General features: G+C 32.8%; 1 protein-coding gene across 1 annotated transcript; it reads left to right on the top strand.

Moving 5' to 3' along the window:
• Positions 1 to 3,042: 3,042 nt before the first annotated feature.
• On the top strand, positions 3,043 to 15,961 carry LOC130638473 (uncharacterized). The gene is made up of 17 exons (XM_057447006.1): positions 3,043 to 3,380; positions 3,905 to 4,362; positions 5,055 to 5,112; positions 6,552 to 7,033; positions 7,296 to 7,490; positions 7,602 to 7,683; positions 7,936 to 8,166; positions 8,556 to 8,767; positions 9,450 to 9,723; positions 9,938 to 10,092; positions 10,776 to 10,929; positions 11,060 to 11,083; positions 11,403 to 11,721; positions 12,098 to 12,293; positions 12,984 to 13,145; positions 13,748 to 13,835; positions 14,860 to 15,961. The coding sequence occupies exons 1-17, from the start codon at positions 3,287 to 3,289 to the stop codon at positions 14,907 to 14,909; spliced, it is 3,234 nt and encodes a 1,077-aa protein (XP_057302989.1). The 5' UTR covers positions 3,043 to 3,286; the 3' UTR covers positions 14,910 to 15,961.
• Positions 15,962 to 22,205: the final 6,244 nt, after the last annotated feature.

Here is a 22,205-nt window from a genome sequence, read left to right as displayed (position 1 = left end):
AATCTAAGCTCTGAATAATAGAAAAGAGAAAGACATACTAATACGCATAGATTATTTCGTATCCATATCTCTCTATCTATCTTCATATGTCATGGTGTTTTTGCCACTGTTTAAATTGAGCTGTTTATTAAACAAGAAGCCCTGCGGCTTAAAGATTTCCGCCATTAGCAATAATCTGAACTTGGAAGTTGACTGAGTAATATGGGGAACAAAAATTATGAATATTCTAAAATTTTAAAATTCAATTTTTGATTATAATTGTAACTGTAAATCATAGCTAACTTCATTTCTATATAAGAACAATTTTAAAAGAAAAATAATAAACCTGAAAATTGATGAACAATAAAAACAAGATAAGAACAACGGCAAGACTGAAAATTTATCTATTTTCTCTTTTTCTCTGAAAAACAACTTGGAAAATATCTTTAAAGGTGGCAGCAATTTTTTTTTACATAATCAGTTACGAAAGGTTTTTTTCAGACTACATATTCTTATTTTTTCTTTTATAACGCACTTGTCGCGATTTTATAGCTATAATACATTATCTTTCATCAAAAAAGAGTCAGCCTCAACAATTCCTCTTTAAATTAAAATTCGTTCTGCTGCTAGTCCTGCTGAATTACGTGCTTGCAAAATTGTACAGAGAGAAATGACGTAATTATTAACGTTAATAACATCAAAGATGGCGCATTATAAAACGATCTTCATTATGCTCAACTGCACGAGCTTTAACTTTTGATAGCATATAAGTATTGTTCATTGGATAATAAAACAATTCGTTGCACCGTTGGGATTCTTATTGGCTTAAAACTCATTTTAGCCTCTTTCTCAGAAAAAAATCTGTCAAAACGAGGATTTAGGCTTTAGCCTGCATAAGTTTCGGGCGTTCAGCCTAGCTATGCTGTCTCTAACTATCTATCTATCTATCTCCTCAGGCGATTTTAAAGATTCCGCCTTTGCTGGCGAAAATCAAAAACAAGACACGGTATATACTAACTTCGTTTCCAAGGCTTTTTTTCTTTTACCGGCACTGCACTTTATTATGACAGAACAGGTCAGCCAATGAGCACGTCAATAAGCGCAACGTTGATCAGAGACAAGAATGCCCGGGAACTAGGTTGTTGAAATGCATGTCGCCATCTTCATTACACACGTGTAAATATTTTACGCAAATTCTTTAGATTGTAATTATCTTGACATGTTAATGTTGGTATGGATTTTTATGATATGCAACATATTATATGACTCTCTAATGTTTCCGTAAAAACTCGAATCTCTCCGAAGGAGAGCAGTGCCATAGTTGAGGTTAACGCGCCATAAATAGCAATCGATCATTAAAATGATTCTAAGAATCTTATTCAACGAAACAATAGGTACATTTTTTCAATCTTTTATGTAGGCTGTCAATAGAAACAACTCGATTAAGACAGCCGTCAGCATGGTTTGTGACGTCAACTCTAAGTACAAACTTTGTAAACAACTTTATCAAAGATTGGAATTTATATTTTTTACGATAAGAATACTCCAGCATAAATATATGAATGAAAAATACACCCTGGAGATCCCTGACTCTGCTTCCTATTTTAAAGCGCTTAGACATGAGCACATCTTCGTGACTTGTTTGCAGCCTCCAAACACTTCAAGTTTTGAAGTATACGGTAACTCCCTAACGAACGAACACTTTAAAAAGTGGACATCTCGTGGACAAAAAACGATTGCAATGATAGATAAAACCAAGATTAAATCCTTACAGAAAATTTTTTAAATAGCTGACAGTAATGAGCACACGCAATAAACTGTGCTACCGTAAATCAAAAAAGATAAAATACTGTGTAACCCCATAAAACGATTCTTCAAGTGAAAAATACAAAAAAATACACTGATTGCGTCGAATTGTTTGCAATTTTAGGGATTGGTATTACATTTTCTGATTTCATGTCTGCGGCACGAGAATAGAGGGCAAGGAATAGTCAAGGTTGATTGACATTTAGCTTCAATTTGTGAATATTCTTATTGTTAATTACATTTTCTTCTTTCCCCATATTATATTGTATGCCACGGTGTTTTTCTTTTTCTTGTATCAAACGGTCCAGAAAAGAAAAAAAAACTATGAAAAGGTTAGAAAATCAGTCTTCAAGCCAGTCTGTATCTGCATCTTCCCCAACCTCGTTTCCATGAATTATTACTTTTTTAGTTTAGTTGTCAGGCGTCTTCGTTCCAGGGCTCTACAATCCTTACACGTACATCATAAGGACAAAATGCCCTGGAAACAAGATTGGCTATGAGGAAAAACAGCCACTGTGAACGCTAAATGATAGCTTAGTTGTCATGGACACTGTCATGTTTTGTAGATGCTAAACATCATTCAGAAATTGTGGCGCGCGAATTAAATTTCGGACAAATTTGTCGTTACAAGTAATCCAATTTTCAAAAACATATGTCCAAAAATGTTTTGAAATAACTATATGGTGACTCACTGATAATGTGTACTAAATGTCAATTCGACGGTAAGAAGGACTTCCTGTCCTTCACTTCAGAAAGAAACTTCAGAAAAAGTCATATTCTATTTTTTGTAAATAAAATCATCCGCACATATTTACCTGTAAAACGTTTGTAAATTTATATTCTTCAAACAAATTTGATATTTCAATATGAATTGTTAAGCATCAGAGGATTTAAAAACCCTTTTTCCCTAATAAATATCGAATTGAATTTTCGCCTAAATTTTTTTGGTTATCGTGTTGGATTCCGACCCTTTTTTTAACTGATCAAAAACAAAAGTCTTGGAATGAGATCGAAATTAGCGACTATAATATTGATAAGTACGATGCTTTGCCGCAGGAAACCATTAAATTTGATTATGAAAATAAAAATATTTGGCTTGTTGTTGACCCCAAGTAAATTGAAAACGACGGTGGAGAGCGAAAACGTAGATTGCGTACGTGACGACGAAATATTCAGTGGCGTTACTATTAAAGTTAAACTTGTTTGTGCTACTCTTTTAATGCTGATTCAGCAGTATGTTTGTAAATTTTTCTAAAATAATATTAAGGAAACTATTTAATGTTTTTCAAGGTTATAAGTATTAAAACCAGACAAAAGTACAGAACTATACATTAATTTTTGTGAAATATAGAACAAATTGTTGATAGAATAGTTGCTGATGCTGCATCTCCGTTCCGAAAGTGGTTTTCCTTTAATGCCTGCATGCGGAAAAGTTTTGTAAACAAACCTGTTTAGCAGACGAGAAATTGAGCTGCCAAAGGAAGGTCAGGTAGTGCAAAAAATGGAGAAAAAAAATAGTGATGAAGATTTTAGTGAAATTATCAATTATGTGTCAATGTATGACTGGATAGCATCTTCAACTTCAGCTGCTCTAGGTATAAAATAATATCTTAAGTGTTTCTCTTGATAAGTTTTAGCCGTTCAAATGCTGTGTATCATCATGCCAACACCTTATTTGAAATGATTGTTGGATCAAGAGCACGAGGCAAATCTCCTAGTCTTACAATTATTTACAAAAATTTTTTCTTTCACATATGGCCTTGTGTGGTGGTGTCCAATCGCAGTTTCTTGTGCATTCTAATAATATTTAGCTATTCCCAAGTTGAATTTTACCCTCAATTTTCTTTTACGTAGTGTATATTCGTACGCACTTTTGCCCATTTTTGAGTACGTATATGTTCATCCGCTATTCGTACGTAAAGTGCTTTAGGGTTAGGGTTAGGATTCTTTTTCCTTTTTTCTACGTATAAATAGCGCTACACACTATTAATACGCACTTTATGTCATATTAAAGTGCGTACAAATATACAGTTCCTTTCTTTTATTGGGACGTTATCTCGATGTCATGTCCCTATATATGTAATCAATTTTCATGTATATTCTGTGGATACATTTTTAGATCCTAGTGAGCAGGAAGATTTGTATAATATTGACATGGTGGACACATTCGATACAACCTTAAAGGATACTTATTCCAATCCGCATCCAACGCAAGTCCACGATTTCAACTTAACACCTGAAGAATTAGACATGTGCATGAGACTCAATATAAATGATAGTTTAATCATCGACCAACCAAAATCTCAAGGCCCTCTTCAGTTTAACTCTAGAAATCCAAACTTTAATTCAATGCTACATGAATTTGAAGATAATGATGTGCAGATGGAAAGTAGCAGTCATTGTGCAGACACAACAAGAGCACAAGTAGAGGAACAAAATGCTAGAAAATGCACACTTCAAAAGTTGGTAACTGCCATCAAATCAAGATTATCAAATGGTGAAACAGCAAATAGTCATGCAACGTATGTAGCTCAACCTATGACAGAGCAAGTCACACTTCACATAAGTCCAGAAAAAGTATGAATTACTTTTGTTATGAGTATGTAATACCAATGACCTTTTGTCTAACCAGCAGCGTACTTCATGTAGAACTTAATACACGCTTTTTTTAAATATCGTTTAGGCTATATATTTTATTAAAAATGCTAAGGCTCAAAATTCAAACAATATGTAATATTCTCATTCTTATAATGTTTTTTTATTGGATATTAGCTTTTTCTATCTGTTCAACTACTTCATCACATTATTAAACAGTTTTAATAGTGGTTGATTTTTCAATAATTATTCAAGATTCGTATAAAACTTCTTTAAAGGTTGTTTTCAACTTCAAGAAAATTTTCTGCGGAAGGGAACAGACAAGAACAGAAGAGAACTGAAAAAGTTCTTTTAGTAATTTCAACTTTATATTACTGCACAGATTCTAATACAGAAAAAATACACAGTGCTCATAAAACAAAATAATTTGATTGGTTAACTAACTACCTGGTGTTTCCGCACAGAACGCAAATAAAAATTTGAATTTAATTTACTTTTTCTAAAAAGGAATATTCTGTCTGTGAAAAAAGTTTTTCTTGAAGTGGGGAACAGCCTTAATGATCAAAACGTTGATTTTTTAAGCTTTTAACAATATATATATATATATATATATAATACTGGGTTTTTTAAAAAGTGTGTATGGAGCATTATGAATATAACATGTTATTTTCTAGAACCTCTTAGACGAGTACCTCTTAAATCAAAGTCAAAACAAAGCTTCCACTGAGCTAGGTATGGTGTTTATTATATATATATTTGGGTTAGATTAATGTTTTTGTTATTTTTTTTCCATTTATTCCTAAGGCATGAAGTTAGGTGCATACTACAAACATGCACTGTTTTCAGGACTTTATGGGTCTGAAATGTGTTTATATATTTTGTTTCACTTGTTCTTTTAAAATGTTTTATTTTACATTGTAAGTATATGTAATTATTAGTTGTATATGAACTGTGGAAAACCCACTTTAAGCAAGGTTTAAAAAAACAAATGCTCTATACTGGATACTGAAATATCAAATTAAATTGGCAATCATAAAATTGGTGTTCTTTCCATCAAATAATTTGTATAAAATTTATTTAATAAACGCAGGAATAATTAAAACTTTTTCAAATGAATCATGCAACATTTAAATTCCCTGTAGTAAAGGTTACACAGTTAATCAGGCGTGACCCACCAAATAAATAAATATATATACACAAAAGAAACAATAAATGTATTTTTTTAAAATATATGTAAATTATGGAGGATGTTATATCTGTTTTTGTGAAAAAACTGTAGACAAAATTGCACTCAAAAATTTACTTGAGCCAAAGAGTTGGAGACAATTACAATGGTAATTCTCACACACACAGAGAAAAAGTATAAGTGTCACCATCCTGTCTTGAAGTTTTAACATCAAGTTATTGACATGTAACATTTATATGGCCATTTAACATGCATTTAAGACATCCATTTTTGACAACTTATAAAATATCTAGGCTTTCAGAAACAGTTACATTGAGGCTTAAGAGTTTTTTAATGATGTTATTAGCGTGTCAATCTAAAACAGATGGGTTGGCCCAGGTGTTAGGAAATAATATTCATTTTAGCCCTACTTACCCAAGCAGAAGATAATGTTAGTTATTTCTATCCATGCCCAAGTTATTTGGCCTGAAACTTTAAAAAGTACAATTCAATGGCTTCACTAATTTTATATACACTATTGATATTGATAATCGATATTTGTGGTGATGTATAATGTTTAAATGATCAATTACCGAATAAGGCTTGCTTTTTTTGAGCATGCACTTTCCTGAAAAAAACATCCACCATGAAATGCTAATTTTGATCTGATTCAGTTTAAAGTCACGGACTAACGTAGAACAATCAGATACGTATTGTCATAAATAATCCTACCCACATGTCAAAACATTCCTATTTCGTACAAACTATTAAAATTTTCTTTGTGAAAGTCTGCTAATTTCTCTTTCATTGCACACTTAATAAAAAAGACTGCATATTCTCAGGAAGTTTAAATGTCAAAATATGACATATTATTTTACTTCATCATTTTTAGTTACTTTTAAGATTTAAAATTTACAAAACATTTTTTAATCTTCACAAAGTTAAAAACTCTTGACTTAAAGCATATATAATCATGTTTTATTTTAAATGTGAATTTTTCATTTAGAATTTTCTGATCCAGTTTCTACTTTTGAATTTGCTGAATATTTCACAGACCCAGTTCAATCTGTCAACAGTGATCATTCCTCAGAGATAAAGAAAAAAACGCATCACAGAAACACTTCTAGCACCTCGTGGTGCAGTTTTTCATCTATGACAAGTGGTTATGAGTCCACTGTTGGAAGCTGCAGCAATCTGTCTCTTGATTTTTTAAATGATGAAAATCTTGACAGCATAGCGAAAGAAGAAAGAGGAAATTCACCTGAAATAGAAGGACTTGTATCAGCACCTGTGGATGAAATTATAACCACACATAGAAGTTCATTACAAAGAGTTGTTGCTAATGTTGCTGATAAAAAGAAAAGACTAAAGGAAAAACTACAAGAAAAATTCCGAAAACAAAAGGCAGAAGATGTGAACAATGCTAATGACATTGATTTAAACAACCTGAGTGATAATAACGATATCAAATCGCCATATTCGACACAGGTTGGTGAAAAAAGAGCCACAAAAAATTAACTTGATATCTATGACTCATCAAATTACCCCTAATTTCCCTGTTTTTAATGAAATTTAATGACTTCAATTGCAAGTGATAATCCACGGTTATTATAATCTTATCAATTGCATTTTTGTTTTGTGCTGGTACTAGGGTGATAGCATAGGTCAAACCTGGGATGTTTTCTTCAATACAAAATGTTTTCGAGGTCATAATTAGTGGTAAACAAATTGCTTTGGAATCTTAATTTAGAGTTTATCATCTTCAAACGGCACAGATAATGGTAATATGGATACATTAATGGAACTTCCTAAAATATCAAATGAAAAGTCAGGTGCAAGGAAGTCTGGTCGTGATCATCGAGATGTTGAGAAAAAGTATCGGGACAGAATTAAACGTTCTACTGCTGAATTGAAGAAGCTCCTTACATTTAAAGGACATCAAAAGGTGATACTTGATTCAGAATTATAAAAACACACAACCACCTTTTTTGTAAAAGTTCAAAAGAAAACCCTGTATAGAATAAATTTAATATTATTTTTTTTATTGTGTTTCCAGCAAAGTATTAATGATGTTCTCCAAGGTGCTACAGAAGAAATTAAAAGATTGCGTAAAAAGATTGATTGGTTGGAGAAAGAATGTAAGTTACTCTTTTTTACTTAACTTGAATGAATGAATCTCACGTATTCCAACAAATCCAAAATAATTTAAACTGGGGGTATCAATATCAAGAAATTTTATGACAAGTTATCCAATGCAGCACACTCAAAACCACACCTTAAATCTTTGGTATGTCCTTTCTGCTACTCATAGGAGATGTTCTAAAAAACCTGCATTGTATATAAGACTATTTTTTCCTTTCTTTTTATAACAATACAGCTTTTCTTTTTAGTGCAATACATGAAACAGAAAGAGCAAATAAACAAAATCAGTTCTTTTCCATCTGATCAACACTTGTATAACAATGAAGAAGAGGAATGGAAACAAGTACAGCAAGCTTCAACCGTTGCAAGACAAAGTGCACGCGATGGGGCTAAAATAGCTACTTTCACAGTGTTGTTCTTATTTTCATTCGTTAATCCAATAGCACTTTTAAGTGGGGAGTCAACAGCTTTCGAAGGAGGTATATATATAATATATATGCATTGTTATAATAAATTGTTTATTAATCTATTTTTGTTTGCATTCGCAAGTGACGATTAAGTTATCCACAGAGTCAGAAGTTCTGTTTATTCTTATTTATTTTGCTTATGAATGGTACAATATACATGTTGTATATTTACGTTTCCTAATGTTGGATACAGTATGCTACACCGTCGTGTTTATGTGCCTCTAAGTAATTTGATTTGATTTGGTACTTTGACATTCAAATCAGAATCCAAAAAAATACCTTAAAAATCAGAGATAGTCAGGAAGTTTTACTCCCAAAAAGTGAGGAATTTTTCTGTAGGTACACTGGCAATTTGTTCTTAAAATAAAAACTAAAATATAATATTTCCACCTTCATTTCAGATCATACGTTTCATTCACGAGAATTAATGAGTGAAGGAGAAGAAATTATCACTCCACAACATTCTGCCTTTTCACAACTACTGCGTGTTGGTGTATCGCTGTTGATATTAATGTTTATGTTATTGAGAGGAAATATTCGATGTAAACCTAACACGAAAATCGTGCAATGTTTTAAAAGTCAGCTAAGAAAGGCGCAGACAATGGTTAATGAGGTTTGTTCACTACCTTATTTTATGTTTATTATTAAAAAAATTATTAGACTGTAATAAAAGTAGATGTATATGCTCAGGTTCAGGTAGCAATGCCAATCTTAATATTGTAGCACATGTGAGTGCACTGGCACGACTCCACATACACCTAAAACAGAATGGGACATACTGTTTTAAGGCATTAATCACACATATAAATTCCAATATCCCTTATGCAAAATAATTATACACGACCACAGTGCAGATTATGAAATCAACACTTTTATTGTACATTCCCTTCTTCACTGTGTTAACCATTTTGGAAGGATCAAAGTCTAGTTTTTAGGACTAAATGGAAGATTTAAAAGTAGGTCAAGAGAAATATGAAACAAAGTTGTTTATATAGACTTAATAGATAATGGTAGATATGATTCTAATACACACAGATCAGATGTATATCCACGGTACGCACTGGGGTATAGGCTTCCACGCCAAAGGATTGACCCCTGCACCAAAAAATTTGCCCTCACCTACATGGTAAATCCCCACCACAACAACTTCCACATTTGACTGATAATTAAAATCCCAAAATTAAGATTTTTTACAACTTTTTAAAAGAGGAATACAATGAAATGATATTATGGAAAGGATTTTGGTATCATACTCTTCTCTTGCTCTATAATCTTGTATAACATTCTATTTTTAGCATAATTATGAAGGTGCAAAAAACATTCTTCGTCTCAGTCTTCTCATTATTGGTGATAGATGTCCCAGAACACCCTATGGACAAATCGTGAGTTACATATGGAAGAATATTTGTCATTTGCTATATCAAGCCAGTTTAATGAAAGTGTTAGAAACGATTGGACGTTTAGCGCTTCCTTCTGGCTTATTGCATCCACAAGAGAGAAGTGAAAGACAACATGCTGCAAACTTGTTGATGCACGCCTACCAAAAACTACATGAAATTGCACTAAAAGGTATAAAATACACAATTTGCTGATCTTTCTCCCTGCTCTTCAGCATTTGACAAAATATTCCCACCACCGCCATAATTGTTTGCATAAGTGTTCATGTTGACTTAATGAACATAATGTTTACAATGGTGTTATAACTAATTCTATTTCTAAGGTGATATGTTTTTGTTCAAAAAAATAGTTTTGGTGCGTAATTCATATAAAAATAAATTTTTAGATGTTTCGTGTACTAACTTGGAAGCGGATTGTTACCTTATGAATGTCATTCATGCTGCAGAAGTATCAGGTGATCATGAACTGTTGTGTACAGCATATGCAACAGCAGCAGTTCATATGAAGGAGAAAGCCTGGCTTTTGTCATCGTTTTTGCAGGTATGACCAAATAAAAGCAACTACATTTGAACAGTTACATGAAAGAATAGAATTTCTATCAATTTTTGTGTGTGATAATCTCATAATCAACCTTAATGCAGCATGATTTTTATTGGGCGGTTTTACTTTTGTTTTTTCGTTTTTATGCAAAACAAAGAGAAGCAAATACAGGGGCCAAGTGTCCTAAAATCTCTAATATGAACTAAAATTTGAAACCAAAATATGGGGTGGTTTTCTTTTAAAATATTTATTTTTTATACAATTGTACTGATTTTTAGTGTTTTATCCATAAACTTCCTAAAATCTCATTTTCTAAATCAGAAAATCAGAAGAAAAAAAATTAAAAAAATTATATGATGGTACATACCTAATTTCATGAAATTAATGTGTTGTTTCAGTTAGCACACATTATGGACACATCCCAGTTAACTAAGATACCTGTTCAAAACATACTTTAAATTCTGTGTAAAATTGCTGCACTTAAAAGGGACTTTAAAATTAAGATAGCATTAATCATTTAAAATTCCTGTACCTTTTTTTTCTTTTTGCTGTTTTGGCTTTTTTATTAATTAATTAATGCCTAAATAAATAAATAAATAAAATAAAAGTAACAACTACAAGTGTAGTTTAGTTCTTGCTACAAGCAGTTGGTGGAGTTTAATTTTTCATCTTCTTTTTTTCAGCATTATTTTGCTGACTGTGCAGATCATCAAGCTTGTTTGGCACGGCAAAATTCGAAAGTAGTTGTACTAGAATGGATATTTGATGGTAAAGGATACGATTACTTTACAAGCGGAGTGTGGGATTTAAAAAAGCGACCTGTTTTCCATACTAAAGGTAAAAAAATTAAATAAACAAATTTTTTGTTGTTGTTGGCTTTTAAACTGTTTACAATGTTATAATAGACTAGAAAGGCTCAGTTGAACAGCCTTTAAGACTTATTTAATTTGATACTTTTTCTTTTTAGATGACAACTCGAAGTTGGATGAAGGTATTTATTTATTTACTTTTTTGTAACTATCTGTAAATTTTCAAACAATAAAAAAATATCTGTACAATTTTTGACTAAGACGCAAGTGAAAAAATAAAACTCGATAATTTTGCTCGCTTTTCCGACAAACTAAGAAAAATTTTTATAAAGCTTGTAAATAATTCACAAGAGTTAAGTTTATTATTAAGTTAGGATTATTCTACTAAGGTTTGATACGGCAAAGAAGTTTGTTTAATTTATACTGTCAAATTTAAAGCAGTTGTTCTAATAGCGATATCAAAAAAATTATTGAGTATTTGTTTTGTTTTATTTATATCAGCTGACTTGCTGCAGACAATTTTTTGTCAATACCAAGAATTCCTACTAGCTGAATCTCTCAAGCGAATTGTTATTCCTGAACCATCATTAAGAAGCGACCAAGATGTGGAGATTGGTCAGTCATTTCTTGCGAGCTTAAAATCTTCTTCAGCGATTCAAAAAATTGATTGGAGTTACATGCGTATTCAGTCGTTGTATTCGTGGTGGGTGTTCGTGTTGAAACTTCTGCAGCGAATCGAGAAACATGAGAGTTTGGATGAACTTGAAGAAACCTTCGAACAGAAGATACATATGTTGGAACAAATTATTACCTACAGCACGTATGTTGATTGATTGTGTATTATTCAATACATAGGTCAAAGTAACTAGGGAAACTCAAAAGCCTGTTTAGGAATGAAAGAGTATCACTTTATGACTTCAGATTTTTAAGGAAGGTATAAAAAACCATACACAAATGGTAAAGCTTAAGAACAAATTCAATAAGGCTTTTTTTAATAAGGCTTTACGATTAATAATGCTGAAATAAAAAATAAATATGCACAACATGTCATCATAAACAAAACATTTTGACTTTTAAGGTAACCAACACTATAGCTAAACTTTTGTACCACAATTTTTATCACTCTCCTTGAAATAGCGTAGCTCTAGGTCTATTTTTTTAACTTTTTATTTTTTTAACTTTTTTTTATGTTTTAGGCATGAATTCGTGGTTGCAATAAAATCTGTGTTATCTGCGTATATCTCTATCTTGAATGCACGCAAAAATAACGGGACACACGAATACGAGGCTATGGAAGCGAAAATCCAACATGCTGCTATGTTGGTTAAAAACTTACCCCGCGCGAGTCAAACGGTTGGTACTGTAAATGCAAAAGATATTGAACTGCAAGAGGTAGGTAAAACCGAGTTAGCTTTTGCTCTGGAAATACTGTCTCTGTAGTAATAACATCCATATTTTGTGCACATTGGCTGACAAATCGCTACTTTGTGCTGATGATCGAGATATGTACGACGGATAAACCCTCGTATCCTTTACCATCAAATGTCCATTCTAGTACAATTACTTTTGATTTTTTCACGGGATACCCACTAATCTTTCTCATAAAAATTATATTTCGATCAAAATGGCTGCCGTGAAACAGCCATCAAAAAATTATGTACCACGCCCAAAAATCACCATGGAATTTCACCAGCAGAAGCCTGACCCACTTAATTTAAGTACTAAAGTCCTAATACGTGGCTGTATAATGTCCTCTTAATATATCACGTTTTTATTGACCTATTTTGATCACCTGACTGGTTCCTATTTTTCTGCAGCAATCATCTAAAATGTTAACGAAACAAAAATTTCGTGGAATTTGGAATTGTCCTTAGAAAATCCAAGGTATCCCATTTTTCCCAATGTCTCTTCCGACTTAGTGTCTTTAGCCACTTTGGCTATAGATTATTTTATTTGAGAAAACATCAACCTTGTTTTTTTTGCACCGTAACCCTATCGGCATTTTCCCGTGGAGTCCTTAAAATACACGTATGTACAAGGACTGTTTGCCTCAAATAATGGACTATGATATTATTTATTTAGTTAATATCAATAGCATGTTACACAGTAATTATCGAGACAAGATATATCCATTGGCTTATGAATTATCATGGCAACATAACAGAAAAAGAATTGGTGATTTTGCTGCACGAGCAAGAAAGTTTAAAAACTTTTTGTTCTGCGAATCCCCATGTTAGTACAAAGGTGAGAAAATACGCCCATTCAGTACGAATGTGAGAAAGTACGCCCTTTATACTTGATATAACTGTAAACGCCCTTGTTCGGTAAAATAAAAGATTTACTACATATACTTATAAACACCTCGAATAGACTGGGATCTAAAAAGAATACCTGGAACACACGAGCCTGAAACTTTTGATTGACCTCAGAACAAAAACTAGGAATACTACATTATGACCAGAGAGGGTTTGTTCAGTATTAATTACAATGATACTTACATAGTAAGGAAGACTTTGGACTGATCTTTAGAAATATGGCCATTAGCAGTAAAACGTGTTAAGTGCTATAGGCGAGAAAATACGATGAAATAAAAAATCGTGCTTAGTTAAAGATCTTGTGACACCAGTTAAGCCTTGTTTCCATTTGACTGTATTTTGTGCTATAGCACAAAAAGCTCATAAGCTATGCTGTTAGCGCGTGCGCACTTGGACAAAAACTCTAATATCTAAAGCTTATTTTATTTCCTCTTATTGATACTAGGTTTTGAGGTTGTCGACTTTGATTTGACCAATTTAACCATATTTAAGAAAAATTGAGTAGGGGTAATATTTATGTCATTATTTTAGGTTAAACGTTACGCAACCATCATTGAAGAAATGTCAGGAATGAATAATGCCGAAATACACCGACTGACAAAAAGAAGAGAATTTATGAGTAAGTTGTGGAATAATTTTCAACAAAATTAATCTGGGAATACCTAAATGGCACCCTTCGTGACCCGTTTCACCTTAAACTCATTGTTACCTGTCTCTTTTTTGTATGCGCTCTTTTAGTTTTATATTTTCGTGGTGTGGCATTACCTTTTGTTTCCGCATGCGCATAGGGCCATGTTTAAAGCGTTTTCTTGGTATGAGCGTTTACATTCTATGAGACAGACGCGCAATTTTATTTTACTAATTTTTAACACTCCCCGACGATGAGGAAGAAAAAGAGCAATAAATAATGGATAAAAAAAACAAGACTTGATGTTGTTAACCTTCCTTTTAACCCGTTGAAAAATAAAATTTTTAGAAACTGAAACTCGGGATTTTTTAAACATTTTTACCCTAAGTAGCTTTATAATATTAGCCAAATTCTGTTCAAGTCGGTAGCCAAATCAAGGGCTTTTGCGCCTCCTTAAAACTTCTCAATTCTCCTCAATAATGACCTCGACACAAAGTTTTTTAACAACTTTCAACTCAAATCTCCAAAATTATAGTTTTACAACCTGACACATGATTTTTGGTATGGTTTTATTTCAAAATGCTAAACTATTATGTTCTTTGGTCATAGCATCACCTAAAAATTTCCTTAAATATTCTAATTCTAAATTTAAGAAATATAAAAATATCCTCAAATCTCTATTTTTTTATAAGAAAATTTGGCTTTATAAAAAAAAGAGCAGCATTCCTAAAATCGTTACCATGCTAGAGACGCATTAATTAAAGAACAAGTGTACGACAGGTGAAATATGAGGACCTAAATTTGTTTGCACGGATTAATTAGTCTAAAATAAAACTAGTTTAATATATATTACTAGTCGTTAGCCCGTGGAAAAATCCACGGGTTCGCCCGTCGCAGCTAAGCTACCATTTTGCGTGACAGGCAGCCGGACGGACAAGACGTATACGGGCATTATAATATAGATATATGTTTTTAAAATCACTTATTGTATTTTATTATTCTCTCATTGTTTTAGTTTCAACTTGTCGACAACAAAAACCACGCATAGTCTGCGTGAACTGCTAAATGTGCACGATGTTCACGATTTCCGATTTTTTGTGCACGATGAGAAACATAGTCGATGGATTGGTTTCAAAATGTAAAATAATATAATTACATATATAAATATTTTATGTCAGCTATATATTTAAACATTTTTGTAGATTATATAAGTTCAAAATGTCAGTGGCACACAAAGTAAGGGAATTTCGACAAAAAGTCCTTATATATTATTCCAAAGAAAATAATTAATATTCTCTCTCACAATCTGGTCCGGAATTTGTTGACCAATGCCTGGACCAGCTGGGTGTTTAATAACTCAAATTGAAGGATTCATATTGCTATTATGGCTATTTTATTAATATTCCTATTTTGTTAATATTATAATTTTCAAGTAATTTTATCATGTAGCCACCATGTGTACATAAACTTTACCAAAAGGTAAAATAGGGTTGCCTAAATTTATTGCCTGGTTTGCATCAAGAAATTTACTTCAAAACATTGTCGTGTAACTGGGCCTTTCCGCTGTGCGGATATATGAACCAGTCACATAGTAAAATAAAGTCTTAGTCTTAGCGACGAAATGTTTGCAGATTGTATTTTGGTGTCGTTGATCGATGCCAGATGCATCTGCCTTATAATATACGAATTTTTTGTTCTTCACTGTGGAAAGTGTAACCAGGGAATAAATAAGTAAGTATAGTTAAAACTGTATGTAGAATTGGAGTTAGGTAATGTACAATATACCATAGCAAATTCGTGCTCAGTGTTATGATTCTGCTTCTAAAGTCAGTGAGTCAAGAAATAGCCAAAATACAATTTTTGAGTTTCTTGGTGGTTGCAAAAAAAATTTAAAAAACTCCTTAAGTAAACTGGCATTATTTTGGTGGTAATTTTGTTTCTGCGCCAGTGTTTTAGTGGGCATAACAATATTTATAATGTATATAATTAAAATAGCGGGCTTTGATAAAAGCATGTATAACACTGAGAACGACTAAGAAAGGCTAAAGAAATGACTTTTAGCGAATATGACGAATTTTTGTATATAGTATTTTTAAAGAACGGAAAACATATATTCAGCTTCTCTTGATTTTTTTCTGTTTCCGATGTCTTGTAAATTCCCCAGCTAGGGAGATTCACAAAAGATCTGTTTCTCAGTCTTTAACAACATACACTACACTTCTCTTTACTCTATGATAAATGATTTTTTATGATGTAGATCGGGAATTTTAAACCAATGGAAAACAAAAAAAAAATCGACAATTACTCCACACTTCAATTAATTCCGCAATTTTTCGTGCGACATAATGCTTTCATATTGCGTTGACAACATTTCGGTAGGTAGAAAAATAAAGGAACATCCACAGTAAGAAGCAAAGAATTGCTTAAAAAATATTTTGCCTAAAATTGGTGAAACGTTTTTCTAAGGAGAGAAGCATATAGTTAAAAAAAACTTACTCCAGTGCCTTTGGATCCCATATGATTTCCTGCTTTTTTGCTTACCAATATACACGTGCTAATGTACAAAAATTCACAAGCTTTTGTAAACGTTGGCAATTCATTTAGCTGTCATTAAAGGAATCAGGAAAGAGCCAATTGGTTACCTGTAGCCTAGTTAACTAAGCTTTCTTCGAGAATGTCAAATTCAGTTTCTCTCAAACGAAAGCTTAGACGCAAAGAAATGTCAGAGAAAATCCCTAAAATTTTTAACTCACATCTAGTAAAACCTAAATTACAATCAACAAATACCCACAAAGTCAGCGTACTCAAATCTTACCCTTATAAAAAAATACAAGAATTAATTATATTTGTTTAGGTGACTAAGGCCATTAAGGATTTCCTGGCATTGGCTACGTGAGCACAGAACAATATAAGTAACCAATCAAAAAGTGCGGAACACAGGAAATTCGTCTGAAACCCAGCGTAATTTTTCCCACCTTAGCTATTCTGATTTCCGGGTGGTAAGAAAAAATATGCTGGATCTCCTGACTAGCAACCTGTGGTTAAGGTCTATTTTACTAGATTATTTTGTATGAGATTCTGCAGAACATTAAGAAATTTGATGCGCTTATAGAGTCATGTATTCTGTTAGCTTTTAGTATGTGCTGTTATTTTTACATGTGTCAATCGATGATTTTTAAATGAGTATATAACGCAAGGCTCTTCAGCATTAATCATGAAACATTAACATGGAATAAATTTGTTACTTTCCGGTAACCTACTTTACTTTCCGGTAACCTGATTGTAGGGAGTGGGACAACACCAAATTTCGGGAATACCACTAATTTTAATTTATAAACACCCCCAGTGTTTACTTTGTTACGAGGAACTTTCGTGATTTTTGCGAAATGATATTTCGCAATGTTCTTAAAATTCTGATGTTGGAAAGTTTATCAATGGGTGCAGTTTTCTTTTTCGATTTTTCTGTTAAAACATAAACCATTTCAATATTGAAGTTCTAGCTAATGTCACGAACCATATACTGTTGTTTTTATTAGAATCTCTGCATTTGTATTTTCCTCACTGAATATAATCTTTCGACAAAGTAAGTAAAGAAAGTTGCTTTGTGATATAGAGTAGGAATTATAAGTAGAAAGAAGCCTTGGAGATGAAGTTGGATAATTTAGTTTCATTAATGATTCTGCTTTTGATAAAAATACAATAATATAAATCAACATCAATTAACCTTTTCATTGGCAGGATAGTAATCACGTGATTGTTTATGCTATACTACTTAGGCATGCACTCATTAAAAATCGTACGATAATAAAAAGCAACCAACATTTTCGAAAAGCTTTGTAATATGTACTTTTTGGAACAAGGAAATACTGGGGACGAAGTTGTAACAGCAAAAGGGGGTTTCTTGTTGCACAAAACAAGCACGAACTTGAACATAATGAGAAAAAGGTTTGTGTAATAACAGGAAAAGAACTTATGTGGCGAAAAATTCTACGAAAGAAGAATTTCGCAAGTATTTTTTTTTCTACGTTTTTTTTGCTACATCTTATGTAGACTTTTTATTAATTTAAATCGAATGATTTAAGTTTACTTTCCCAGGAAAGTAAACTTAAATGTTTTTGACCTCCGAGAGGATTTTTATGCCCTAAATTTCGCAGGTTTTGTCCCTTATAAGGTAATCCAAAAATAAGAGTCTATCAATTTTTAAACAGAACAAATTATTCAGAAATAAATTGTTCCCAGTTCTTTTTGCGGTTTTAATTTAAGTTTTGTAAACTGAACTCGTTCCCAGGGCATCTGCCTTTTTGAGTACTGAATTTAATTGAGAGAAAAGGGCACCCTCATCTCCTGGGTACTTTGCCTTATATTGATTTGAGAGAATACGAAGAAAAACATATTCTTCGCTGTCTTCTATCATATCAAAAAAGGTAAAAAAACCTGGTAACGAGGGTGAGAAAAAGGAGCGTTCATCAGCTGCGCTACTTAAACAGTAATGTGATGTTAACTCTGAAGAGAATTTTTGTCGAACAAATTATTCGTCCACCTGTGGGGAAAATTTTGTCCATTTTTGAAATATCCTTTTTTTCTTAAAAAAATAATTCCAATACGTATACTACGTATTGTTGAATAAAACTGACATCATGTTGTGTTCTACACCAGCAGAAAAACATACACAATTTGATAGAAAAAACAAGAGATAAAAATTTACAAATATAACATACCGTTAAAAGAAGAAGAAGAATATCTTGCAGCTTCAGCTCAATATTTTTATGCATCTCATTAAATTTGCTTCTTTGCAAAACTCTTTTATTATATAGTACCAAACTAGTACCTAACTCCTTTCTTTAATTTTATGGGATAGTTTCTATCGCAGACCATTAATTATTATTTTGCGAAATCACGCAATCATAACATATCTATTTATAGAAACTCACGTGCACAAAAAAGTGGGCCCATGCTATTTAAATAAAATGCTTGCAAGATAATTTTTATGAACTTCTAACCTTTCAGACTAATTTACGCTAGTGGAGGGTGGATGGACGAAAAAATAAAATATTGACTTTGGAAAATAGATTAAAGGAAGTTTAAGATTTCTTTGTAGCCACAAGAAAAGGTATTTTTCTTAGTTGAGGAGCAAAGACCGCTGCTGAATATTTTGCGTGCAACTTTTAGGGAAAAACAACGCCACAAGAAAAAAATACCCTCATGCCCAACCTCGTCCCTAGGTCAGATTTTATCTTTCTGACTTCAAAAAGACGTGACCTCTCGCCGTCCCCGATATAAGAGATAACAGACACTGGGAACTAGGTTGCCCCCACAACAACAATGGGCTTATGTAAAATATGACGTGTGTAAACAAACCCCTGGTCAAACATCTTCGTAGGCGCTTATTCTGGTGGTGGACTGATTTAAAAAATACAATATGGTAGCCTAATTGTGTCACGGGTTTTACAAACAAAGGCAAGAAAGAGAGGAACAAAAAGAAGAAAACAAGGGTGATGCAAGTTTGTTTCAGTTGCAATTGGAACTGCTGTATGCTAACTTATTTCCATCATATATTTGTAATACAGTGGCGAATAGCAGGAACCAACATTACTTCTTCTGCTTTTGAGCAGACAGTCAGCAAGAGGCTATCTAGAGGAAAAAAGAAAGGTGCATTAAAAGTGCAAAATTCGTGCGCTGTTAACAGCATATCGCTGTTTAAGGGGTAAACCCCTCCCTTCTTAACGGTTCTTCTCTCCAACATCTTTTTGTATAGTGTTAAAGTGATAAAATTGTTTTGTCGCTAAAAAAACTTTACATTTAGTCTCTCAGGGCATCTTTTTCAGGAGAGACGTGCGCCTTGGCACACACCTAAATAGTTTCAGGCGCGTGATTAAAATGCCTGCCACATTTCCAGTTTGGTCGGACATATCCGTGGCTCGTTTAGAACTTTTGTCGGTTAAAACGTCCGATAGATTTCCATCTTGGACGGACACCTTTAGATCTCAGAATTATTGAATAGTCCTGGTCCTTGAAATCCATGAGCAAGCCTATTCATATCCAACGTGACCATCCTAGCTAATTTACCGACTCCTGACTTATTTTAAAGAATTACGTTGACATAAATCTCTTTTGCCTGGCCCCTTCGTCGTTGGTAACCAGGTCTTACACAAGAAATCCAGCCATGCGGTTCTTAACTAATGCGGAGGTGAACGCCGGCGGAGTACGGATAGTCTGCAAAACTGCACAGACAATTTATTATGGATTTAATTGTAGATAATTTCTTCATTTGACGAAACAATTGGAAACCATAGCAGGTCCAAATTTAATGGATTATTTTCTTTATGCCGCAACTGTTATTCAAACAATTTTAAAAACGAAACCCACGTGCGGTATAATTTTTTTTTTCTGTATAAATTTTATGTACCTGACGTGTACCTGAACTTTCCGAATGAATTTGGAAGTTTTATTTAAACCATGCGGATAATCACACCAAATATCTTTTCAGTTTCAGGTTGAGCGTTCGTGCAGGAATTTCACTTAAAAGACCAATCAATTCTTAGAAAAAACATTTACAATTATCTCAAAATGTTAATATTTACGGGAGCAATAGAATGCTCGGGTAACGAGCATTTACGCGAGCAGTATGCGGGCGCGAGCAATTGCTCGCGACTCATGGCAAGGCCTGCATTATCTTTGTGACCATTCATTCATTTTGGAATGTAGCTCTGGTTCTGCCCAATCTTAAGACTGGTCAGGCCAATCTTCTGACAGTGACAAATGGGTGGCCAGTCTTGAAACTGGACTGCCCAATCTATGAACGTACATGTTTAATCTTAGAACAATTGTGGAAGACAAAGAGAACAATGAAAATTTTAGACTGTATTATACCCCTTAAAAGAAGCTTTAAATTGAAACTTTTCTTGGCAAATCAAAAGTCCAAAAAATTTTACCATGTATGGTTGAATACGACTTATCTGATTCTTAAACAATTTATTTTTAAAATATGGCTACTACATGCTGTATAACTATAAATGTGTACATACCCCAAATATGATGTTTTAGTGTCTGAGAATGTTTGTTGGGTCTTGCAAACAACAGAGCTTGTGTGGCTTCTTTAAAATCTAAAAGCAACCGAAGATGGGCCTAACATGATCTTTGGTCCAATATTGTCACTCCCTACTCAGTCTTAGGACTGGCCAGACAGTCTCAAGACTGTGCATTTTTATGTCCAAAGATTGGGCAGTGTCCTTAGGATATCCTAAACTAATTAGGCTATTCGCAAAATTAGGAGAGCAAATCCTAACCTAACTTGGCTGTGCTATCCTAATTAGGCTATTTCTAATTTTAAAACATTGATATTTAAAAAAATTCGTACACGAAACTAAAAGATATCAAAATTGGCAAAATATTTTGCACATAGTCTAATTACCTTATGATGGCCTAACTAAGAGATTCTTTCCGCAATCGCTATTTTGAAAACCAGGCCTATCAATAAGGGGAGAGCAATTGTTCTTGCTCACGCAAAGGCTTGCCCAATTCTGAGAAATGAGAAATTAGCTAAGCCATTAATTGCTCCCCCAATTCCAAAAAAAAATTTTCTGGCTGAGCAATATCACTTCATCTCACATGAAAATCAATGTTCTCTTTCTTATTATTTACAGTAAAAAAGAACCAAAATATATATAAAAACGATAAAATAAAATAGATAAAAAGGCTTTGTGATAAAATATGCGTTTATAAACTCATTCTATTATTATTCAGATTGCTCGCATAGTTTAAATTATCGTAACCTTGGGGGAGCGATTTATTGCTTGGGTGTTATTTCTTATTGATAGGCCTGGAAAACCACATTGTTTCATAATATGCAAATTAGGCTATTTTGAGCATTGATAGCACTGCAGATAAAAAACTTTTAGGGGAACAGAAATACATGGCTTTAGCATATCGTTTGTTTTAGTATGGAACATAGTTTCTTCATGAACAATATCTTCTCTTCTGATTAAAGATATAAAAAAAATATAATGTGAGATATAAAATATCCAGATATAAGAAATAGTGCAATTCTGAAGCATTTTAAATTATGTGTTTCTAAGTTTGTCACCCAAATAATATGTCCCCAAAATCGGTATACGGATTTCCAAATTGACTTGGATCAGCCCTTGCTATCACTATTTTTTAACAATAATTTTTGTTCGGCATCCTTATTAGGCTATTTGACATCCTAATTAGGTCATTTTCGCAGGAATTTAAATGAAATTAAGTTAAATGTAAATATTTCGACGATCACGTCGTTAGTTTTCAATGAAATTTTATTTAGTTAGACGCAGCATTGGTAAGAATCAAAACAACAAGTAATATGGATGCAAATGTGCGTATTTT

Source organism: Hydractinia symbiolongicarpus, chromosome 1, assembly GCF_029227915.1.
Source record: "Hydractinia symbiolongicarpus strain clone_291-10 chromosome 1, HSymV2.1, whole genome shotgun sequence".
NCBI lineage: Eukaryota > Metazoa > Cnidaria > Hydrozoa > Anthoathecata > Hydractiniidae > Hydractinia > Hydractinia symbiolongicarpus.
This window is presented reverse-complemented; position numbering and strand designations above follow the sequence as displayed.